A 25,770-nucleotide genomic window follows, 5' to 3' on the forward strand; every position below is an offset into this window, starting at 1 on the left:
GGCTTATGGTATGGTTATATCACTGGGTATGGAGCTAGGCCAGTACTTGTACATGACTTGGTTGTCATTTCTGCAATTTGGACATTTCCTCTCAGAATTTAGTGACAATAATGACACTCAATTCATGGGAAAAATGGAGGGACATAATTTTTCTGTTTTTTCCATCCTCCCTTACTCATTCAGGGTAATTCAATAGCTTTTGACAATTCGGAATACACTTGGGATGTTCCAGCCATTGTGGTTTTATTGTTCTGTCCTCTAAGTAGGATGCTTTTCTTGGGTAGGGTTGCAAAATTTGTTTTTCAGGCTGTTATGAGGTTGGGCAGCTATGGAGGGATTGACATACAGAAGAATATGAACAGGTATTGGAAAAGTTTTTTACTTGTACAGATTAGGAATGTCACCCTAGCAACAACTGTGGCTATTCAAACTGAGGCAACTGATGCTGTTGCTGCCCTAACTCCAACAGCAGACACTGATTCTGAATCAGAGGATCAATCTGTGCCAGTGTCAGTTGCTCCTGTCCAGAAAAAGAAATACGCAAAAAAATCAGTTCGCCTTGTGAGGGATGAGGATGAACCAATGTCATCACAGGAGCGGGAGGAAGAGTCGGAGCCAGAGAGAGTCACCCAATCCTTGTCCCTGAGCGAACTGCGAGAAGTGCGAAAGGATTACAGCCGCCACCCAAGTGAGCACCCTGTTGCCTGGCTGCTCCGATGCTGGGAGAATGGGGCCCACAGCTTGGACTTGGCGAAGCCAGACAGCTGGGCTCTCTGTCCCGGGATGGTGACATTGACAAGGCAATTGGAAGAAAGACAGAAGTCCCCAGCCTCTGGAGAAGACTTGTCAGATGTGAAGGAAAGATACCCCTTCAAAGAAGACATCATATGCCACCCAGGCAAGTGGACCACAATGGACAAAGGTTTCCAGTACCTGAGGGAGTTAGCTGTGCGGGAAATTATTTATAATGAGCAGTCACCAACAGACCCAGATGAGGTCCAGTGCACACAATATATGTGGCAAAGATTTCTGCAAAGTGCACCATCATCTGATGCTAATTCATTGGCAGTCATCTCCTGGAAAGAAGTCAAGGGGAAAACAGTGGGGAAAATGGGTGTTCAACTTCAGCAATATGAAGAAAATCTGTCTTCCTCCCTACAGGCTGTTGTTTCAGCTGTAGAGAAAATGTCACAAGAGTTCTGCCAATTCAAAGAAGATATGTCCCACCCTCCAACTGCCCGAGTCCATACTTCAGCTATTAGTAGGTGTCCCTCTGTTCACGAGAGGGAATATAGAGGGCAGACAACACGAGGTGCTTTGTGATCTTACCTGCAGGACTAAGGAGAGAACATGAACAAGTGGCATAGGCAACCTACTTGAGCCTTAAGGGCACAGACATGGGAGTTACAGGGAAAAACAGTTACAAGAAGCAATTTCTTCTGGAAATATGCTGCTCCAGTTTCCAGTGAGCAGCCTCCTAGACAGAACAGAAGGGTTGATCTCAATTCTGATCCCCTTGAGGGGACTTCTAGCTCTTTTCTACAAAAAGTATGCAATGACTGCCATGGCCAGTACTAGGGAGGCCCTGCCTCCACCCAGGTGGAGGAGAGGGACAACTGAGTTTATTGGACAGTGTGGATCCAATGGCCTGGCACATCAAACCCACAAGAGACAAAGGCTTTAGTGGACACTGGAGCACAATGCACTCTGATGCCATCAAGCTGTAAAGGGACAGAATCCTTTTGTATTTCTGGAGTGACCGGGGGATCTCAACAGCTAACCTTGTTAGAAGCTGAAGTGAGTTTAACTGGAGATGAGTGGCACAAACACCCCATTGTGACAGGCCCAGAAGCTCCATGTATCCTGGGCATAGACTACCCCAAGAGAGGGTATTTTAAGGACCCAAAAGGGTGCCAGTGAGCCTTTGGTGTGGCTGCAGAGACAGAGGAAATTGAACAACTGTCCAGCATGCCCAGCCTCTCAGAGGACCCTTCTGTTGTAGGCTTGCTGATGGTTGAAGAACAACAGATGCCAATTGCGACCACAGCAGTGCACTGGTGGCAATATCACACCAGCAGAGATTCAGTGATTCCCATTCATAAGTTGATTTGCCAACTGGAGAGCCAAGGGGTGATCAGCAAAACCCACCCACCCTTTAACAGTCCCATATGGCCAGTGCGAAAGTCTACTGGAGAGTGGAGACTGACAGTGGACTATTGTGGCCTGAATGAAGTCACACCACTGCTGAGCACAGCTGTGCCGGACATGGCGGAACGCCAATATGAACTGGAGTCCAAGGCAGCCAAATGGTATGCCACCATTGATAATGCCAATGCATTCCTCTCAATTCCTTTGGCAGTAGAGTGAAGGTCCCAGTTCTCTTTCACTTGAAGAGGAGTTCAGTATGCCTAGAATCGACTGCCCCAGGGGTGGAAACACAGCCCCACCATCTGCCATGGACTGATCCAGGCCACACTGGAGAAGGGTGAGGCCCCAGAACACCTGCAATACATTGATGATGTTGTATAGGGCAACTCAGTAGAGGAAGTTCTTGAGAAAGGGAAGAAGATAATTCAAATTATTCTGAAGGCTGGTTTTGCCATTAAACGAAGTGAGGTCAGAGGGCCTGCGCAGGAGATCCAGTTTTTAGGAATAAAATGGCAGGATGGATGTCGCCATATCCCAGTAGATGTGATCAACAAAATTGCAGTCATGTCTCCACCAACTAGCAAAAACGAAACACAAGCTTTCCCAGGTGTTGTGGGTTTTTGGAGAATGCACATTGCAAATTACAGTATGATTGTAAGTCCTCTCTACCATGTGACACAGAAGAAAAATGATTTTGAATGGGGTCCTGAACAGCAACAAAGTTTTGAACAAATTAAACAGGAGATTGTTCATGCAATGGCGCTTGGGCCAGTCTGGATAGGACCAGATGTTAAAAATGTGCTCTACACCACAGCTGGGGAGAATGGCCCTACTTGGAGTCTTTGGCAGAGAGCACCTGGGGAGACCCGAGGCCGACCCCTTGCGTTCTGGAGTTGGGGATACAGAGGATCTGAGGCCCGATACACTCCAACTGAGAAGGAGATACTGGCAGCATATGAAGGAGTTCAAGCTGCGTCAGAAGTGATTGGTACGGAAACACAACTTCTCTTACCACCTCGACTGCCAGTGCTGGGCTGGATGTTCAAAGGGAGGGCCTCCTCCACACATCATGCAACTGATGCTACATGGAGTAAGTGGATCTCACTGATCACACAAGGAGCTTGTGTAAGAAATTCTATCTGCCCTGGAATTCTGGAATTGATCACGAACTGGCCAGAGTGTGAAGACAGTGAAATATCACCAGAGAAGGAGACGACACGTGCTGAAGAGGCCCCATCGTACGAGGAACTTCCAGAAGACGAGAAGCGGTATGCCCTGTTCACTGATGGGAAACAGAGACTTGGTTTATGCTGCTGAGATGTCTTGCACATTGGGTAGGGTATAGAGGCTAGGGGAGGTGATACATAAACAGGGTCTGTGCATGCTGCTTTCTAAGATCTGTTCATGGTATTTCACCCGCCTCTCTCCATAGCACCACTTTCCATCTTTTAATTGCCTGGAAACTCTTCCTGTAAGAGAAAACTAACCAGGCAGTTATTTTTACCCTCCAGTTTGGATCTTTCCCAAGTCCTAGGAACCACAACAAAAGATGTCTACGGTGTCCTAGAGTCCACCCAGCACTGGCACCTCTTGCAGGGGAATGAGTCAGACTGGCTCTGTGGTGAAGCCCAGCGCTGCACTGAGAAAGCCAACAGGCAGAAGGCAGAAGCCTATGTCAAAGTTTAGATTTGGATCGAGAGATTGCTTCGAGGGTTGATTTTTTTTGAATGTTTATTATTTTTTGAGCCAGTAGATGGCAGCCGATGGTTGTGTGTCCGGTCAAACGAGCCCTTCATCCTCAGGGAAGGAAAACTGCTCTCTTTGTGCTTTTTGCCTGTTCCTTCACAGACACTTGTCAGAGGGATTTTTGGGAATGAGCTTCCTGGAAGGGGATTGACTAAATTCTGGGTTAGAATAGGGATGAAGTCAAGTAGACAAGAAAAATGTAGTTTAATTGATCTTGCTGACAAAATGTTGTGCAGAGCTTCTTGTTCTGGTGCTGCAGGTAGTAAGGGAGCTAAGAGTTGAAGGCATTCAATGTTGAATTTGAAAGTAATTTTAAAACAGCTATGATACTAAAATTTAGAAATGTGAGTTAGAACAGGTATCAAATACCAGGGAAGATGGAAAATAACACCACCTGGGGAATGAGGAATGTTAATTTTACCTCTGAAGTTGTTAAGGGTTATTTTTGTCACGATTAATGTGTGGATTTCAGTCATACAGAGAGAACACCATGAGGCACATCAGAAAGGCTTAGGGCCATGCTTCAGCTTCTTTCTCAAAAGATTTTTTTTTTTTTTTAAGTAGAAATATATATACACATGCATTATAAAGTGCAGTACATCATATAAATTTTGAAAGTTTGGTAAAGGGCGAATCCAATTGTTTTATGAACTCTGTGAGATGATGAACAGTGTCAGACTGAGCATCTGGACTCCAACCCCATCAAGGGAAACGGCATTCCCCATCAACCATGGGTAGTCTAATGATGATGTACAGTGACTGGCTCATTTGACAAACACAACCTTTCACCTGCTCCAGGCTCACTCTGAAGAGAGGTCTTCTGCTTCTTTTCTTCCTTTTTTTTTGTGGCAGAGAGTGCTTAACTGAGGATTTTTCACTAACGAAAAGGTGTAATTGGGTCCAAAATCATCCTTTAGAGAATCATAATCCCAGGTATTATTGGAACTGACCTTGATTACTACACCATAATCATCTTGCAGAGGCCAAGAAGAGAGTGAGAAAGATCCAGTTGCAAAAGCAGCCTCCCATTTCAGCTACTATTGGGGACAGAAGTAGTTTTCTATATTAATAAACTGTATTACTTAACATCTCTCACCACTGCTCTTGAAGACTGCTCTTAACACCTGGGGCAAAATGTATATTAATACAAATTACTTTTGATTAAGACCATTATTATTTTAGCACAAAAAGGAAGGGGGTGGTAGAAAGGAACATTCTCTTCTTAAATATTTAAATACTCATTATATGAAAGTGATATAAATTATGAGCTGACTGACAACTTGCTAATAATAGCTTAAAAATGCAAATAGAGTTATTATCCCAATTGACACTAATTGGAACTCCTTTGGCAGCCTGGGAGGGCAGGGCAGGAAGGCTTGATTCTTTCCTCAAGCTGAAATTGGTTTGGTAAGGAAGGGTCAGGAAGATGTGCCAGGTTAGAATAGGTTGCTACCTGTGGACATCAGAACTCATTACATTACATTTCAAGAATGCATTCAAAAGTGTTGTCTTCTGCCCATGTGCAATTTTGGTAAGGTTTGTTGATGACCTGTGCTCCTCTTGCTTATGCCTGCATGAACCTCCATGGGTGCCCATCAGGACTGCGCCTCGTGCCTAAACTGGGCTCAGTGTGGCTGACACTGGCTTTCCTATGAGCTGTGGGATGTGTTTTGGCAGCAGCTCATGTGTAGACATACCTTTTACAGGAGATCTTCCTGCTCCTTTCCTCCTCCTCGCCCCCGTCAAAAAAGACCATGAGCTGATGGAACATCTCTGGTGCTCAAGACTGGAAGGATTTTATCACATTTCTCCTTATTTTGTAGGTCCAGGAAAATAAGTGTAATATCTAAATTAGAGCAGAGGAGCTTCTCTCTCTTGGAAAGACAGAGAAGAGGACAAGTCCTCTGGGATACTCCCTCCTGGGGCATGCTACCTGAGGGCAGCAGGTAGCTCTGAGACCTTTCAGCTTTGATTCTTTAGGAACAGGCTTGACTACATTTATTGACTGATATATTTTTTTAATTGTTTGGGTTTTTTTTTCAAGACAGTCTACTGTTGGCTAAAGAATGTCATATATAACTTTGTCAAATCAAGCTAAAAGTTAAAGCAATACCTGGGTGGGCAGTTGTTTTCTTGGTCTTTTTATGCTTATTTCAGAACCACTTGAGGTCAATTTAGAGAAAGTTTAACTACACAAGGAGTGTCCCAGAATTTTGTGTGCTTCATTTGGTAGAGAAAGTATTTTCTCTTTAAGCGTACTCAGGGTATGAGGGCTCAAATTAGGCATATGCTGGAGAGCTGCAGGCAAAGTTGTCTTTTGGTCAATCTGTCCATTCTAGCACAACATCATCAGACTTGTTCTGCATCATGAAATTGTTTTCTAGAAAAATCATTAAATTCAAAAGAAAATTAATCTATGCCACAATCTACAGTAAAACTTTTCAGGTTTATCTTTAGAAAGGTATCTGCCTTAAAATTATATAAAAGAAAAACAGAAGTAGTACATCCCTCAAATGCTTTGTTGAGACAGCTAAAAATGCTCCTTTTGGACCAGCCTAGTGACAGAAAATTGGAAAATTTCTACTGCTTCACTCTCTCATTGTCTGATCTCAGTGACTTCTGATGACTCTCAGGACTCTGCAACATCTGCAGAGCAAAACCCCAGACAAGGCTGTCATGTACCAGGCACAGTTTGTGCAGGAAAAAGGAGTTGATGATAAAAGTGAACCAATTAACTAGTTAATATTGGTGCATATTGTATTAGGTTGAATGCTGATTTTTATTGAATGCCTCGGATGTGGAAGAAGTAAAAAAAGCTCATCTAGCTGGCATGCAGCTAGGGAGAGTTTGCCTGCCTGTGTGGACAGGAACAAACACTCAGTTTGCTTTTGAGACCTTGCTGAAAGCCATCTGGAATCACTGCAGAATTACCTCTGCTTTTGTCACACGTCAAGCAAGGTCCACAGGACAAGGTTTTCTCTTTTCAGGCTTAACTGTGGTGAATTATTCTTGAGGTAGGAGCATCATCTTGCAGTGCTTTACATAAAATATGTATGAAGGTCCAGAGGTCTCAGTCTCCTAGATAGTACTTGTGAAGGATGCTAGGTTACAGGAATTTTATTCAGACATCTCAGCATGACTTATTTATTTTTAAATCTCACTTCCTTTGTTGTTAAAGAATTAACTGGTTTCAGTATAGCTCATGGTGATTAATATAGAGTTTTGTTCAGGTATTTTTTGTGCTGGTGCAGAGCACAGCTAAAAAAGCTGGAGCTATCAGACAGTTCTCCTGTTGTGTTTAAAATTAAGCAGGGCTTACTGTCCCAGCTTGAAATAGAAAAGATAAATAAGTAAGTAACTTTCTGTAGAAATGTAAATGTCCTCTACGTAAACGTTTTATTGAAATAGTCTGTTATAGAAACTATTACCATGGTGCAATTTTCTTAATCATTATGGCCAAAATGGACTTTTCATAATTTCTCTCTTCTTTTTTTTTTTTTTTTCCCATCAATACCCTTCTTTTGGAAAGTTTTTCTCCTTGAGATTGTAAAGAGGTATTTGCATTAATTTCCTGTGCCTCTTCAGTTTTGTTACTATTCTTCTCTTAGCATGCAAATGACTGATTAGACGCATTTGTGAGGTAATGGAGCAGTTTAAATATGCAAATATTTCTCAGTGGTGACTCGTCTCTATCAAAGTTCCTAGAAGGGAATGCGAGAAGCCTACAATTATTCCTGCAAATCAAAGTTGCCCTGGCACGGCAATACTTGCAGCCCTCTGACTCTGCCAATTCCTGGCTGCTGATTTCTCAGTGCCACAGAACAGGTCACGCACCCGTCGAGTTCGTAGCAGGGCCGAGAGAGATGAAAACGTGATGCAGAGTTAATACCTCCTCGTGGCTGCCAGTGCCCATCGGTCACCGGTTTGTCCCTGTGTGCACACGCGTGCAGAGGACTGAGCGTCCCGAAACCTGGTGCCTGTGCACGGGAGCCACCGGGGGGTGCTGCCTGGCCGGGTGCTGTGGGAGACCGCACGGCTGGAGGTGACGCTTTCTGTCAGCCTCTGCTGGAAAGCACTGCTGCTGCAGCTGGCAGCCTGCACAGCACAAAGCCTGCTGTCAGTCTGCTACAAAACTTAAAGGCTTCATCTCTTGGCAGACGTCTTTAATACAAACACGGGTAGGAAAGCTTCACCTTAGCCAGCTCGATAAAAAGAGCCTGGAGTTGAGAGTGTTACAGTTTTGTAGAAAATTGGTGTTACGGGGGAGGGGGGGACACGACACATACATCAGCAGTTTTTAAGAATCAGAAACAGAGGAATGACAGCCAGTGCAAGTTCAGGGTAAATGTTTTTATTGTTAGGGTGCTGACAACAGAATATTTTCACTATCTGCCTTTGAAGCTGAGGTTTGCTAAATCTCAAGAGTCACGAAGCAGCCTCAGAGGAGGCATTTGCTGCAGAGCAGCAAGGAGGCTGGAAAGGGAGTGGTTTTGTCCTCGGCATTCCAGGAGCAAGGGAAGAGGCCTTCTGCTCCCCAGAGCGCTGTCGTTCAGCATATGAAGACATGTCTTTGTATGTGAAGCTAAACAAAAAGTGGAGCAAAATAAGACCTTTTTTTCCCCTTTTTTTTCTTTCTTTTTTCCCTTTTTTCTTCAAAACCACAAGGTGATAGGGAAATAGCAAACTTCATTTCCGAAGTGACAGTTACTCAGCAGACAAATGGCTCCATTCTGGATCCTTTGTAAAATATCGTTTTACTCAAGGCTTACCTTTACCCTAAATCTCAGGAATTTTTATTGGCTTGTTTAATTGTTTCTGTTTTAGGTAAGTCTGAAGGAATCAATATCAAAGACCAAAGTGTAGGAAGTATCAATCATGATTTTTCAATTGTTATCTTAAAACAGTGTTGCAACTACTGGGGGACATTTTTTGGTTCCATTATAACTTTGATCATTGCTCTTAGGAGACAAAAATAGAAAGATTCATGAGTGTTTTAATGGAGTGTGGCTTTGAACAAATATTGAGCTTTATGAATTTGCCATATAAACCTGTGATGTCTCAGCTGACTCAAATGCTTAAGGCCTGTGTTTCAGAGTGTCATGCTGTTTTTATGTTTTTCAGTATGTTTAAAAGGCACAAGTATACAAGAGGAATACAGCTATAGTGTTGCTCTGAATTGCTAAGTGTATTGTTTCTTTCTCTGGTAGCTTCTGTTTCTGACCTTGTTTTTGTCAGTGAAATTTGGTTGAGAGAAGGGGCTATGGCTGGCAGACAGTGTTGGAGGTCCCTTGCTAACAATTTCCATTAAGAAAGAACTGCATAGCTCTTCAGAAAACATTTTGTGATGTAATGTAACTCATTACACTTTTTGGTTTTTAAAGCAATATTCTCTTTTTTTTTTGGTTTTTTGATAAACCAGAGAGCCTGTGGCTTGATTGCTTTGAAACTCAGGCCACTGAAATACCAAATTTAGATAAAGTTGTTAATCTACCATACAAATAGAGATAATGTCTCTTGTTTCCTGCAGGACCTATTCTTCTTTTTTCATCAGAATGAAAACTATAAAAGCTAATAAAGATGAAAGAAACCATTCTCCATGACAATTCCTGCATCCTTTTGTTAGGAAGGTCAAAACTCTTTCTTAACAGCTTTAATAGTTGACCAAACTGTTGAAAGTTTGAATCAGAAGTCCTCTGGAGAAACATAAATAAAATCTTTAGGAACACCCCCTATAGTGAAGAAAGACTCTTGTTTTAACAATTTTAATGTGAAATGAATGTCATGTGAATTTTTCCTGAAGATGAGACCTTGCTTTGTGCACTCAGATGATATGTCTGGGCCAAAAGAGAGTTCCTACCTGCCTTTGGCCATGCTCTTGGGCTTATTGGACCAAACCAATATGGTGTGTATCCCTTCTAGTAGGGTACTGTTGTAGCAGCAGCAGCATCTCATCTCTGTGTTGATGAAATTGTTAACAGAATAACAAGGTGGTGATGAAAATCACAAAAGGAGAATAGTTGGGGGTTTCCATTGCAAGGAGTATCTCATGCAATGCAGAAATGATTCTATAGAATAAAGTTTCAATGCTCTATAAAGTCGCAGAGAAAGGGAGTAGCTAACACAAGGTGACAGGTTTTTTCCCCCAGCATTTTGATGATTTTAAGAAACTGTGATTGAGTTCTAGTCTACAAACATATGGAGCATTGACGGTGCCAGGCAATGTGCTCATTTATAAAACCCAAAGCATGTCTTAAAACAATACAATTTTATAAAACATTGTACCTGCTTTTTCTCTTTTCCTTCTGCTTTCTGAATAATTTAAAAGCTTTTCACTTAACCTATTGCTCAGAGACTATATTTCTTTTTCAGCATGAGTATTGCGTAATTATGTGACTCCAGGACATGGCACCTGTGGAAAACGTCAAAGGTAGTGAGATGTGGCAGCACTGCCCTGATGCTGCTCATCTTTCTCAGGGAGCCCCTTGAACAATTTTTTGGAAGAACTATGATTAAGAATTATAAAGCAATTGTTTTTCTCTGTAAAGTAAAAAAGAATAAGAGGTTCTATTTGGTTATGTAGTTCACCTACACTATCTACTACTGTTCAATAAATATCTTTGAAATGTACTAACAATATCATATTAATACTAAAGACCGTCTGCTTGAGCTGTAACACTTCCTCTGATGCCTGATATGTAGTGGGCTCATCTGTTTGCACTTAGCACAAACACTTCCTAAAGAGGCAAAATAGATGCACCAGTTAGCTGTCTGGTACTGTTTTGTTTGGAAGTTTTCTGTTCTGCAGTCAAGCTTTTTTATTTTGCTAAAAGATATAAGCTGTCTGAGCTGGAAAGTGCTCCAGCCCAAATCCATTTTGCTGTTGTAATGGTAAATGCTGGATCAGATTTGCTTTTCGTATTGAGTGCAATACATCATTTTGGCAAAGCAGGTAGCTAGGTACTTTAGAAGCAGCAATACCTACCACAACAGTAAACCAAATGTTTCTTTAGAAAACACTTGAAAAGATAAGTGAATAAACTCTTATCAGATTCTTAGCTCTGAGTAGAGGCAGGTGCTTTAAAACTAAGCTATTCATAGATTTAATGCAGTTACAGTGGTGACTTGCTCCATGGAGAGAAAAGGGGTGTATAACTTTTGCTGATACGACTATGTTCATGGGACAAAAGCTTGATTTGCTTCTTTGCTAGAAAATTCAACTCCTCTCCCTCCTCTTTGCCAGTAAAAGACTTCAGCTTGGGCAAAGTTTCCCTGAAGGATGGAGAAGGATTCACTTGAATGGAGTTGTAGAGTACAAAGGGACCATTTCTGTCTGCCACAGAAGCTGCTGACCTCCATCCCCTCTGTTGGGGCAGCTCATGCCCTGTGAGTCTTCCAGTAACTGTGTGCATAGAAGAGGATAGACTGGAAAATAGTTTTTGCCATTCTACCTTCTTTTCCAAATGATGTTCATAAAACAAGGTCACTCACACCAGCAGCCAGTGTGGCACCAGGAGCTACACACAAGCAGCAAGTCCTGTGGCACAGAACTCCTTGAGCTGTAGATGGGATCATGCCATGGGCTTTAGCACAGTCTTACAGCACCTCTGAGAAGAACTGTCCAGCCACCTCAACCCTCTTCTGCCAAACTGGGCCTGCTCCCCAGCCCTCCTTTTCTCCATGGCAGACAGCAGCACTGAAACACAATTGGTTTTTTGCCCCAGAGATCTTATTTTTTAAATAAACACAGCATCTATATTTCTGAGTGTAGTTGCAGTACCACATAATCCACCCCAGGATGGTATCTCAAAAATAAACTGTTTTTAGAAAATGAAATAGCATATGATGTTGTTTCTTTGGTTATGTGCTATACTTCTATTAAAATATACTCAAGTGTATGGGGAGCAAAAAGAAAAAGCATAAATTCATATACAATTCTTTTCAGCTGCAAACAGTGGCAGGTATACGCAAAACATTTCTCAAAATATCCCTCTTCTATCACACTGAAAACTAAATTTCTCAGTTATACTCATCATATAACTTAACAGACACAAATATAGCCTGCTTTTTATATAGATATGCAGAAAATCTGTCACCATTGTTTGATTCCCTACCAATAGGATTTAACTTTTAACTTCTGCTTTTAAATTCAGTCCTAATGTAGCTACACTGTATGTATATATTCCTTCAGTAATTAATGTGTATTTTCTCCAAGCAAGATATGTTTCCAGACTGTATTGCTTGAATATTAATCCATTGGTATACAGAATTACAATGTGCCTGTGTTTTCTGAGTATTATAACTGTGAAAATAAAGAGCATATCTATGGGCCAAAATTGAAAGTCTGTAATTAAAGGTGTTATCCCATTGCACAGTTAAGTATTTTCAACACAGAATAACCCATGTAGAAAACAATATTGAAAGTATATAGTAATGCAGGTCTGCCTTTAAACTCTCTTACAGCTATGCTGCTAAAATAACAATATAAGAAATTGATTAGATAGGGGGAAAATGAGCTTTATTTACCAGAGATTTTCTTGACATTCACTCTTACCCTTTATCATTCCCTAAATTCCTTTGCCCTTAGGTAGCACTTTGCAGAAGTGGACAGTTAGATATAGGATATTCATTGCATTTCTAACTCAGCTGCTGTTGTTACCTCTGGCCAAGCCACCTCACCTTTCTGGGAGAGCATGAAGCACCGTGACAAGGTGTTTGGGTTTTTAACACCCTGATCACGTTTCATTTCTTCAATGTGCAGTAAGTGGTGATAATATTTAATTTGGAGATGGATGTAGAAAATGAGGCAACTTTTATTGCATGCACACTATGTGCCTCTCTTTAAAAAAGAGTTTCTGAGCTGATGAGTTGTTATTTTATACTGATAGAAACCAGATATCGATCAGGGATGGAGCAGTGATAGTTTTTAATTAATATCATTGTAAATTTGACACCGCTCTAATGCCACTCGTGTTGACAATTTAGTTTATGCTCTTTTAAAAACATTAGGACAATTATGGGAAGAGGGTCTGATTGACTTCCCTGAAAGATGTGGATATGATTTAGTATGCTTGTTAACAGGGAAAAAAAAGTAAGATCCCTGCTTTTCCAGTAATGATTATTTTCAGTAAATGTAAGGAAGTGTTGTGGTTTGGCCCAGCTAGCACAGCAGCACCACAACAGTCTCTCACTCGGTGCCCCCATTCACCCCCACCCTCATTAGAATGGCAGAGGCTCCAGTGAAATGGGAGTAAAAAGATAAGCAAGGTTGTTGTGGACTAAGACAAGGGCAGGGAGGGCTCACTGCCAATTACGGTTCTGGGCAAAACAGACTCCGGTACTCAACTCAGAGAGGAAAGTAGGAAAGATTATTCTGCAAGAAACAGAACGGAATAAAAGCAAAAAGGGAGTAGGATGATGAAAAAATTGCAACCATCACTTTAAGATCTCCCTCCCCCATCCCTCCTTTCTTCCCGGGCCCAGCTCACTGCTCCCAATATCTCTACCTCCTCCCTCCTCAACGGCTCAGGGGGGCAGGGAATGGGGGATGTGGTCAGTCTCTCACAGATGGGCTCTGCTGCTTCTCTCTTCTCAGATGAGGATGACATGGGGTTCCTCCCCTGGGACACAGTCCTTATCGAACTTCTCTGATGTGGGTTGCTCCCAACAGCTGCGGCTTCTGCCAATACAGGGTCCCTCACATGGGACACAGTCCTTGATGAATATCTCAGATGTGGATTCTTAGCCACAGTTGCAGTTTCTGCAGATACAGGGTCTCTCTCTCAGGATGAGGCCTCTTCTGGGCATAAGTTTAATGAGCTGCTTTGTCATGGGTTCCTCCCCACAGTTACAGCTGTGGATATTGGGTCCTCTTCTGGCCATAGTCACTGTCCCTGGCTTGGGGCCTTTAATAAAGTGAATCGCTGCCCCTGGTCTGGGGCCAGCTTTAGCAAAATGAGTCTCTGCCCCTGATATGGGGTCATTATCAAAATGAGTCTCTACCACTGATGCAGAGTCTTTAAAGTAATAAAAATAAATCTCAGTTTCACCAGTTCTCTCCATAGAATTCAGGGGAGTCTCTGCTCCAGCACACCTCCTCCTCTCTTTCATCACTGACCTTGGAGTCTGCATGGTTGTTTCTCTCACTGTTCCTACTCCTTGCACCACCACCAGCCAGAAGAAGAAGAAGGGACAGAAGAAGAAGGAAGAAACCTCTTCTTCTGGCTTCTTAAAAAGTGATCATGGAGGCGTCTAATTGGCTCAACTCCAGCAGTGGGTCTGGCTCAGAGCTGGGGAGAGTTGCAAGCAACTTCTTACAAGAGCCATCTTTACAGACCCTTCCCCTTACCAGAAAAGGTTGCCATGTCAAACTATGACAGGAAGATATTTTGGAGATAACATGAGGACATGGACCTGTACCTAAAACTGCAGGCATCTGCATCCTGACACAGTGCAGCTTCAGGGAAGGAGCTGCTGTGTGCAATTGTGGTACTGCTAGAGACATTTGTTAACACAGGCTGTGATATTATGTCTAAGGGAACTGTTCAGGCTCATCAGGAAAGAATTTGGTCATTAACAAAGTTTGCATTGGGACTTGCTTGGTATCACTTTATGCTAAAGCAGTTATCTAAGACGTAGTTTAAGAGGGCACAGGAACAAAGTCTACATTTAAATAACGGCTCCTAGTAGCTCTGAAGGAGCTGCTGCTCACATACCCTGAATAAACTGTGTTTTTAAGAGTCACTTCAATAATTTAAAGAGAATTGTGTATATTATTTTGCTGTAGCTAATGATGGCTGGAGGCTTGCTTCTCTGCAAAGATCTCTGTGCTGAGACATTTCCAAATTCTTTCTTTTCTTTTGGTTAAGACCAATAAAAAATACTAGCCTCCTGATGTGAACACAGCAAAGGACTTGCTTGTGGCAGCTGAGTGGGCAAGCACTGGGGACACTGAGGTTCTCTAGTGAGATGCGTATTGGGGGGCAGCCCCTCTCCCCAGTTCATGGTGGGCTATGTATGCTGTGACTCTGCCTCCCCTGGGTAAGTATGCACCATGTGCCATCTGCACCACTGAAGGGTCAGTCTCCATGCCACGGCAGAGTCACAGATGATGGATAGAGCTAAAGATCCTCTGGGTCATGCCTGGGCAAGACAGGCTGCTGAGAGCCTGTCTTCAGCATCCCTCATGTAGGGGAAGGGGAGTGTCAGTGTATGTGAGGAAAACAATGTACATCAGAAGAACAGCCATTTTTCATGATGTAGATGGAGATGTATTTCTGGGGGAAGAGAAGCAAAATGGTGGCACAGTATGTTGGAGGCAGGCTGTGATGTCAAATTGCCAGTAGCACCTCCCCAGTGGGGACAATTATTCAGCATCACCCTGGGTTCACTCTCTGTGCTGACTTCCTAGAAAGGTTTTTATTGCTTTATTTAAAGCTCACTTGCATTTTGCTGACAGATGCTCTTGCTGCAGTGTTATTGATTAGCTTTGTAGCCCGAGGGATGTCAGGTTGTTGCCACCAAAGTCTGTGTCACTTTGCGGCTGGCTGTTGCAGTCAGCAGGGGATTTGGTGAAAGCTTCTCCAAAGCCTGCAGTGGAGCTGGAAAGCTGACATCGCCCAGTCATCTGATGCATGAGTAGCCCGAGGCAATGCTGTCCAACACATAACAGTGTTTAAAAGCTGAAGGAGACTCAAAAGGCAGATTAAAGACCACAGAAGTGATTTAAAAGTCCTTTTGAAGTACTCAATAATGTATAGACTATATAGCTTACTATTGAAGGCTGAAAAAAGACATAAGAATTCCTGTTTGGGTCTTCAGGATAGCTGTGAGGACAAATGTTTGTGCTGGGAGGGTGTTGGGAGTGGGGATGGGCAGCTCATGGCCCAGACGCCTGCAGATGTGTGTGGGTCATGCACTTCCCTGTCTGTTCCCAACCAACTGTGCAGGCCTAGCCTCACAGCCCTGCTGTGGCATGACTTGGCTGGTTCCACCAGCACTGAAGTATCATGAGGGACTTTTTGGGTTGTCAGTTAGAACATTTCAGGCTGAGCCTTTTGGTGTGTGTCTGGTTTATTTCTAGCTCAGAATGCGTGTCTACATCAACACAGAAATCAACACCAATTTTAATTTTACTGATCAAATCCTTAATTAGTGCAAATCTGACATTATTTTGCCACCAGAATTTAAATGAGATGTTTCAAAAGCCAAATTAAACCCACTCATCAGACATCCACATAACAGGGGAATATTTGTATGCTAGAGGGCCAGCCTTTCCGTCTAGAGAAAATGGTGGTGGTGCAGTTGAGATACTAGAAGGAAAGATGCTATCAACCTTGATAGACTTGAGGAGTAAGCCCATGCTTCACTTCCTGTGAAGTTCAACAAGACCAAGAGTAGGATCCTGCACCTGGGCCAGATCAATCTCCAGTATCAATACAGACTGGGGATGCACTCTGTCTTGTGTGGCTTTCTCTGGATGCAAATATATTTGCAGTGGTTGCGTCTGTGGAGAGGTTTGCAAGATGTGCAGACTGCACAGAGTGAGCAAGCAGCAGGGCTTTTTCTTTGCTCTCCGTGTCTCACATTTCAGCACACATGGTCTGTGAACTCCGGGAGCATCTAGGTCTCCAGCAGCAATTTAAAATCTTTTCTTCCTTTTTACCCTTCTGTCGTGGTTTGGCCCAGCTAGCACAATAGCACCACAACAGTCTCTCGCTCGGTGCCCCATTCGTTGGGATGGCGGAGACTCCAGTGAAATGGTAAAAAAAGATAAGCAAGGTTGTTGTGGATTAAGACAAGGGCAGGGAGGGCTCGCTGCCAATTACGGTTCTGGGCAAAACAGACTCTACTACTTGACTTAGAGAGGAAAGTAGGAAAGTTTATTCTACAAGAAACAGAATGGAATAAAAGCAAAAAGGGAGTAGGATGATGATGAGAAAATTACAACCAGCACTTTAAGATCTCCCTCCCCCATCCCTCCTTTCTTCCCAGGCCCAGCTCACTGCTCCTGATATCTCTACCTCCTCCTCCCTCAATGGCTCAGGGGAGCAGGGAATGGGGGATGTGGTCAGTCTCTCACAGACGGGCTCTGCTGCTTCTCTCTTCTCAGATGAGGATGACTCCTGGCATTCTTCCCCTGCTCCAATACAGGGTTCCTCCCCAGGGACACAGTCCTTAACGAACTTCTCTGGTGTGGGTTGCTCCCAACAGCTGCGGCTTCTGCCAATACAGGGTCCCTCTTGGTGAATATCTCTGGCGTGGATTCTTCGCCACTGTTGCAGTTTCTGCAGTTACAGGGTCGCTCTCTCGGGACAAGGCCTCTTCTGGGCATAATGAGCTCCTTTGTCATGGGTTCCTCCCCACAGTAACAGCTGTGGATATTGGGTCCCTTCCTCGGGACACGGCCTGCTCCGGCCATAGTGATAAAGGGTCCCTCCTTCGGAACACGGCCTCTTCCAGCCATGGTTTTAAAGGAGAAAATCACTGCCCCTGGCTCGGGGTCTGCAGTGAAGTGGTTGGGTCCCCCCCCTCAGGATACGGCCTTCTCCGGCCATAGTCACTGTCCCTGGCTCGGGGCCTTTAATGAAGTGAATCGCTGCCCCTGGTCTGGGGCCAGCTTTAGCAAAATGAGTCTCTACCCTGATACAGGATCATTATCAAAATGAGTCTCTACCACTGATACGGGGTCTTTAAAGAAATGAAAATAAATCTCAGCTTCACCAGTTCTCTCCATAGAATGCAGGGGAGTCTCTGCTCCAGCACACCTCCTCCTCTCTTTCATCACTGACCTTGGAGTCCGCATGGTTGTTTCTCTCACTGTTCCTACTCCTTGCACCACCAGCAGCCAGAAGAAGAAGAAGGGGCAGAAGAAGAAGGAAGAAACAGGATGAAGATGGAGGAAGAAATCTCCTCTTCCAGCTTCTTAAAAAGTGATTGTGGAGGTGTCTAATTGGCTCTGCCCCAGCAGTGGGTCTGGCTCAGAGCTGGGGAGAGTTGCAAGCAACTTCTTACAGGAGCCATCTTTAAGCTCCTTCCCCCTTACCAGAAAAGGCTGTCGTGTCAAACCATGACACCTTCACTGAGCATCATTTAACACACATTTCCACAGTTCTTTTGCCATGCAGTTAGCCCTGCAATCAGCTTTTCCCTCTGACTGAGATCAGTGGGAGCTCATACAGAAGTTTGTTCTGAAAATTAGTCCTGGCAAGATGAAGAGCTGTGTCTCACACAAGCATTGTCTTCATCACAAGTCTGGTTTCCTACCATGTAGTCCCCTACCTCGCTAGAGCTGGCTCCTAATGAGTTAGAAATAGGGTCTGTTCTAACTGTGGTCAGGCTTGGGTGCTGCTCCTAACCTAGCAGGAGGGAGGACCTGAACCCTTAATGGATGCCGTTGTGAGGATGCCTCAGGAAAACTTGAAAATGGAGGTTGCTGAGTTCACTTCCAAAATGGAAAACAACAACCAGTTAATAATTTTCTCTTTCCTATTTTGAAATTCTGTTTGTATACACTGGCTGTTTTCACTGTTGACTCATCTGTGATGGAAACTCATATGATAACATCAGAGAAGGATGGCTTTTAGCAGGTGGAAGGAATATAGCTCTCCAGATGCCTTAGCATCTGCTGAGATGTATATAGCACTTTAGGATTGCCCTGGAAATATGATAATTGGAAAATTTAATTAAAAAGATAATTACACTCTTTTTTTTCCTCTTATACTGCATGGATTCAAGCCAACAGGTGATTTTATTGTGATTCTCAAGGCTAGAATTTATTAAAAGCTTGGGTTTCAAATAATGAACCTGCAAAAGCAGGTCAATTCTATGGCAAACTATTCCCCTTGAAGCTGTGGGATATATTGGGCCCTTTTCATTCAGTTCACACACTTCCTGATTTCCATCAGATTTAGAAGGGACAGCACCCTGTGTGAACCAGAGCAACCCCAGGAATCCCTGTCTCCAGTAGCAAATCCCCCAAACATTCGCTGAACTCATGCTAGGAGGAGGCTCACAGCCTCCCTGCAAAAGTCAATAATAAATCTCATATTTCTTTCCAGTCTCACACCACTGACACTTGGATCTGAGTGTCATTCCAGACCAACGTGGGAAATAACTCCATCACTGTCATCAAATAAAATATGTTGCAAAATCCCCAGAGTAGTCTTTATTTAAAATGTTACTATCATAAAATTCCAGACTACGAAATAAAGACCTTGGGATCCCATTCAAACCTTACTCGCTCCCTCCCTTTTTAAAATATATAGATACATAGTCACAAAACATAAAACATGCTGCAATGATACAAATATATTTTTGGATACAGAAATTACAGTACATTATAAACCATGAAAACAAATTGAGGCACTAGACTGTACATCAGCTTTGTTCTGCCCTGGCTGTGAAACTGATAGACTCAATGAACAAAAGAATATCTTCTTTGTTTAGTGAACATAACTTTCCAGGTCATACTAAGTGATGTGCTTTGTTGTGAGACATGATCCAAGTTGCTGGTTCTTTCAGAACCACAATGCACCTGCACAACATGTATCACTGCCACGATATGAAAAATAATAATTTATTGAATGTACAATGCAAAAAAACACCTCAAAATCCAAACCAACAGGCTCCATCAGTTATTATTAAATAAATAATTATTCCATACAGTGATTAGTTTATATTACACTGCATTGGCCACTGGAACAAGTGAAGTTTAATAAATAATTCATGGGAATGTCTCATTTACGCCTCCGTTCGTAATTCTGTGCTATGCTCCTTTCAGAGGATCCTGCAAAAACAAATAAACAAAGCAGCAGAATGAAGCACATGGTGCAGTCTTGTGTAGAAACCTCAGCAAGCATGAGGAAATGTTGGAGACCCACAGCTTTCTGGGTCACGGCTGGACCCCAGCAGCATGTCTGGAACTGAGAACAGGGTTTTCTGCTCAGCCCCGAGCAGCTTTGGTTCGGTTTTATCCCTCAGATTATACAAAGCTCTGGGAGGCAGAAGGTCTGAGCAGTGCTTTCTACCTGCCATCTATTGAGCTGCTTGAAGCACCATTAACTCAGAGGCTCTTTACCTCCCAGCAATCCATCTAACTGATGGGATCCGAGTGCTCAGATCAATTTGTGGATAGATGCTTCCTGCATCAACAAATCTGCCTCCTGTCCTGCAGTCAGCTTTTCACCAGGTTTAAACCCTCCTTTTCCTAAAGCTCTGCACACAGTGATACCTTTCACTAAAGTCTTAGCAGGAGCTAAGCAGACTACCCTGTGGACTGACAGCAGCCTAAAATAGTCTTCAGTAATGTATTTAGTGTTTAGCAGCAGTAGATCTCTCTCTTTCTCTTTTAAAATGAGAGGGAAATGCAGAAAGCCCTTCTTGGGCAGAGCTTGATGGTAGGGTGACATAGCTCATCATCAGAGTCAGCTTTGCTTCCAGCCTGAAAGGAGGACTGCTTCCAGAGAGCGTATGCATGCCTGACTATTATGTCCAAGCACACAGCTAGTTTGGGGGAATTCAGCACTGCATCCTGCAAGGAGCTGGCATTTTGGATCAGTGACAGCTTCAGACTAACAAGGCTTCAATTTTCACCAGGCTAAATACAAAATGAGTTGAGCTTTCTTTCTCCATATGAATTGTTACAGTGTCTTCACTGTACTTCTGACTGTTTTACAGCTTCTACCCAGAGCATTCATTTGAAGGACTGTACAGCTCGGGAGACAGTGTCAGATTCCATTTTATGAAACTTGGGACTGAGACACCCTGGTCCCCTGTTTTGTCACATCAGGGTTTAAATCAGGACCACACTCACACCCAACAGCAGGGCAGTGTAAGCTCTTATACATTGCCAGGGCATTTGGAGGCTTTCCGGAGAAGAACACTGTGGCAACAATAAAAGGTCTTGCTCCGTTAAATATCTTCCATAAGGGAGAAGTAAGAACAGTCCTAACACATAGTCCTGTTGTTCCTTTGACTACACAGGCCTTAGGACCTGTCTTCTCCTCTAGAGGAGCAGAAGCAGTTCCTTAAAATTTTATTTTAAGGGAACTGGGCAGAGAAGCAATGAATTCTAGTTTTACCTGTCAGGCAGGTAGCCCAACAGGGTAAAACTTCATTACTCCTCTTTGTTACAGACACTGCATAACAATATCCTCACTATACCAGCAATTTTGAAATCAGGGCAATAACATTTTGGGGTTTTTTAAACATTCCCTGTGTTTTACATTCTTGCATTAATTTAAATGTCATGTTATTGCAAATTAAACCAAATTTATTACTTCCAGGCTATTTACTTTTGTGATAGCAGATATATTTACAAGTACTATGCATTTAACAGCTATTGCCACCACAGATAAAATTATACAAAATTATTCATGATACCTAGCAATTTGCAAAATGCTGCAGAGAGCAATATTACTAGTCTGAACAGAGTTTAATTGAAAATAAAAGTTACTGACAACTATAATTGCAGAATATAGATTGCAGCACGTATCTACATAATATAAAGGTGTCAGCTGGTAATTTAACTTTTGTCATCCATTCAACAAAACACTGAGAACTATTTCAGAGACATGAAATACATATTAGAGTTTTTTTAAAATTATTCCTATTCTGTAGAATTAACTGGCACTTTATAGTTCACAGTGAGGGATTTCCTCAGTATAGCCCAACAGCATAGGGAATGTAGAGCTACTGACAGTCTGCACTTACCCCCAGAGGTTGTGAATATGAGGGAGGAGGATTCTGAACCTACATGGATGCTATGGGAAAATTACACAAATTCACAGTATCCATTGAAACCTTAAAAGGCTTGTTGTTGGGATTTTTAAGGTAAAATGAAAAGCTGGAAGAGGCTGGGGATGTTTAATAGCTTGACCTACAGAATGAGGTAGTGTTTAATGGCAGATCTCTTCCACTTTCTGCTCCAAGTTTGAGGAATCATGATCCCTGGAGACAATGAGGATATTCCTTTACCTGGGGAGATCTAGATTTGGATCACAAATCTGGATTTGGATCACACAGAGCTTTACATTTTCAGCCTCTGAATTTTTCTTGGTATGTCGGGAAAATTTCATGTTTTCTTGCATTAGCACATTGGAGACTGGCAGAACACGCTGCTGGCAAGGACGGGGTAGCAAAAAAAATGCCCTGGGGATTTCTACCTGACCCTGCCTGTGCCTCAGACCAGCCTGATGTTCTCAAGCTTTGGCGTGCACTACATAAAAGCTGCTTCATCCATCTGCTGGAAGAGAACAGAGAGGCAACTGAATGAAGAGTGTATCACCGAGTACCAGATTTAGTCATATACATACCAGAATTTAAAGATCTTTTGCCCATAAGTCCAACAAAGGAGTCTGTTTTATGCCCTGGAAAAAATATATTTGGAGGTGTTTTAATACATTTTAAATAAGTATGTTTTTAAGATAATGTGTTTTTGTGAGGAAGACATAGGCTCAAAAACTGTTCATCTCACAACCTAGTTATTCACACCACTCCCAGAAAATTGAGAATGAGCAAATTGAGTATGACGAATCAGACTAAATCAAGTTAGACCAAGGCACAGGCCAGTTAGTGGACATCTTATTAACTTAAATAGACTTTTTGGTTTGGGTTGGTTTTTAAGTATAATGGAAAAACAATGGCTAATAAGCGATTCTTATTCCTCTCCCAGCACAATTCTCTTTTATTTAAGAAAATGCACAAGAAGTCTGTGTCTTGGTATAGCCTGAATCTATGTGACAGAAAAGTCTTCCTCGCAGATCAGACACAGTGCTTACTAGAAAACAAGCCAACGGGACTCTATGTCTGGACATGTCTGAGCTAGACAGTCTGGCTCTATTTTTGGAATATTTATGAGTTCAAATATTACCTTGCTGTTCCATTAGTACTCCTCAAGGCACTGGATGTGTAGAGGACAAATTACTCCAAGTTTTGGCCTACCGCATTTATCAGGTATAGTGGTAGCTATAGTTTCAGATAAGGAACAAAACCAAGCCATTCTTCTTTCTCTGAGCTGACTTTTGAGGCAAACTTAGAAATTTCTCTTCAGAAAGAATTTTGCATGGCTAATTCTTCTACAAGACAGATGATCCTCAGGTATTAATTCAAGGTGAAGCCATTTCAGAAAGCTATATTTTTTTACTTTAGTCAGCAGGTTATTTGGCATAAGCTTTGTGTTGGACTCTTTAACTGGTATTCTAGTACATAATCCTAAGTGACAAAATCTTGTGGCTGACAGAACACCTGTTGTTGAGTTATTGAACTCCTTGGACAGAGGAGGTCTCACAGAACACAAGGTGATTTTTACTTAATACAAGTCTTCAGCCTCCTGTCCAACAATCTTCAGACAAATTCAAAGAATACAAATACCTGTGTGCAGAACAAGGCAACATCACATTGCTGTACCATTTCCTGCCTGGTGTTACCCAGAAGCAAAGCAAGGCACAATTATTGATGGGCAAGATATGCTCATTTATATGGCAGTACATCATCTGTCAGGCCCTGCAGTGAGTGGAGGTCTGATTCCCACCCAGACAATGCTGAGAGCACAGATGCAGTATCTCACATGTGATGACATGAGCTCTCCCGTGGAATTATTCTCAGGGATTTGGGAATTGCTATTCTAATTTTCCAGATTTTGCCGTCTTAATTGCTCCTCTCTGAGTCTGGCAGTAAGCCTGCCTTGCCTATGAGAAAGACGTACAGAATCCCCCCCATGGGAAATAAGAGAGAGCTGCAACATCCACACATTAATGTGCATTGAAATCTCAATTCTTCTGTCAGATTTAAGCCTCTACTTCAGCTGCACCGTGGGGTTCAAACCTTTAACAGAACATTTCTCCACCATTGGTGCTGCCAGTCCTTAGCTGAACTCAGACACTTTCTAACTTAATCCTCTCAAGTACACAATTCCTTATTTAAATATCTTCTAATAATTACTTGAAATATTTGAATTTTTTAAACTTACTTTTGTGAGAAATCTGGCCATATCCTGATCGGTAAAGGAAAAAGATAAAAACCCACAGTTATTGAAGAAGGATGGGCATGTACATATGATGCTACTGCAATGCTTAGAATAATCAAATACAGAAACTACCCTACATGGACTCCACTGAAGGGAAAATAAAGTGATCATTTACAGCTGCATTTTTCTTTGAAGAAACCACAAAAACTTGTTTTAGCTAAACCCACACAATTTGGATTTAGCTCCAAGTTGTTTTGACCACTTCTTGATTCAGCAAACATGTAGAAAATGTGGCCATCACTGTACACACAACCAATTTCCACACAACTTGAGGACTGTGCAGTTTGGTGCATGGGTGGGCACATATCTCAGTGGCACGTGCTGACCTATGAATTATCATTATATTCCTTGTTGGTATTTTCATACTGTAATTGGTGTGCACTCAGCACTTCAATCTGAAGCCCACTCTTTTCCAATCGTTGGGCTGATTCAATATTAAGTGTGGGGAAAAAAAACCCAACAAACCAAGCAATACTAAAAGCAAACAACCCACATGGCAACTTTTGAGAAAGGCGTAACGCCTTAAACCCGAGTGACAGCCACTGTAAAGTTCAGAGTGGCACTGGGAGAAGGGGCATGCAGAGAGGCACCGAGCCCCCGCGACCCTCTCACCGGCATCCCTCTTGCCCATGAGGCCGAAGAACTGCTGGGGCCGAGGTCTCCGGGCCATCCGCTGCAGGATGTGCTCCAGGGGCAGTGGCAGCTCCTCCTGCGGGCGACAGCGGCCGGTGCTCAGCGCGGATCCCCCGACCTTCTGCCCACGGAGCCCGAGGCAGCGCCCGACACCGGTCCCCGGCTCCGCGCCCCGCGAAGCGACCGGCAGAGCCGAGCGCCGCGGCGGCCGACGGGGCTCACCTTCGCCTGGTCGCCGTCGGACCAGTCGGACCAGTAGCTGAGGTCGTCGGTGGTGCCCATCTCCTCGGCCCGAGCCTGCGCCGAGGCCAGGAGGAGCACGGCGAAAGCCAGCGAGAGCCTCATCGCCGACTCGACGTTCTACGGGAGGCGGAGGGTGAAGCACTGGCACTGGCACCCCCAGCCCCAGCGGGGAGAGCGGCTGCGGACACCCGCCCCCGGGGTGGGGTGTGCGTGCACACAGACACCCCCCCCCAAACACACACACAGAGCCCCGCTCCGTGCTCACCTGGATGCGCGTTGTCTCGCACATACGGACATACACGCACCGAGCTGAACACCCGCACCCCACACCCTTGCGCCCCGACTGCTACATACGTCTCTGGATATACGCAAGCCCAACACATATAGACTGGTATGCAGCTAGACATACACATCAGTTCACTGATAGAAATACCCCTCCACATGCTTACATGCAGCGTTGTACATACACACACCCTCACACGTATACATACCCAACCAGCCAGATCTCCCTTACACACATATCCAAGCACATATACATCTCCTAGTAAACTCACACAAACAGCTACAGACCTTAGATGCACACACCCCGACGTATAGACACAGCTCTCTACACATGTGTCTAGACGTGCACACACATCTCTTCTCACATCCAGATACACACATCGGAAGTGGCACCAAAACGTCCTTGCACATACAGAAACACACACGTGCGGACACACAAGCATGAATAGGAACCCCCTCCCTCATAAACACACGCACACACACACAGATTCCCCTGCACGCACCCATAGGCTGGCACATAGAGATACTCACGCACACACTCCCACAAACATACAGACACGCATATAGATAGGTACACACGGACGGATGGACGGACGGACAGACACGGTCCCCGAGACGCACGCACCGTCTGCAGTGAGAAGGGCGGGCGCTGCGCTCCGTGCGTATTGGCCGCCCGCCGGAGCGCTCCCCACTTT

General features: G+C 43.5%; 2 protein-coding genes across 3 annotated transcripts; one reads left to right on the top strand and one right to left on the bottom strand.

Annotated features, from left to right (window-relative positions):
* The first annotated feature begins 2,712 nt into the window (after positions 1 to 2,712).
* On the top strand, positions 2,713 to 12,215 carry LOC133625540 (uncharacterized). Its single transcript, XM_061997269.1, has 2 exons — positions 2,713 to 3,416; positions 10,264 to 12,215. The coding sequence occupies exons 1-2, from the start codon at positions 2,713 to 2,715 to the stop codon at positions 10,277 to 10,279; spliced, it is 720 nt and encodes a 239-aa protein (XP_061853253.1). The 3' UTR covers positions 10,280 to 12,215.
* Positions 12,216 to 19,628: 7,413 nt separating this feature from the next.
* Positions 19,629 to 24,904, bottom strand: TAC1 (tachykinin precursor 1). 2 transcript variants are annotated; one of them, XM_061997162.1, is made up of 5 exons: positions 24,773 to 24,904; positions 24,530 to 24,626; positions 23,861 to 23,884; positions 22,206 to 22,259; positions 19,629 to 19,678 (listed from the first exon to the last, which is right to left on the bottom strand). In XM_061997162.1, the coding sequence occupies exons 1-5, from the start codon at positions 24,893 to 24,895 to the stop codon at positions 19,629 to 19,631; spliced, it is 348 nt and encodes a 115-aa protein (XP_061853146.1). In that variant the 5' UTR covers positions 24,896 to 24,904. The 2 variants fall into 2 exon arrangements, with proteins under 2 accessions (XP_061853146.1, XP_061853145.1); XM_061997161.1 differs by lacking the exon at positions 22,206 to 22,259 and having other exon boundaries at positions 24,773 to 24,895.
* Between the last annotated feature and the right edge of the window lie 866 nt (positions 24,905 to 25,770).

This window comes from Colius striatus, chromosome 5 (genome assembly GCF_028858725.1).
Source record: "Colius striatus isolate bColStr4 chromosome 5, bColStr4.1.hap1, whole genome shotgun sequence".
Classification (NCBI taxonomy): Eukaryota; Metazoa; Chordata; class Aves; order Coliiformes; family Coliidae; genus Colius; species Colius striatus.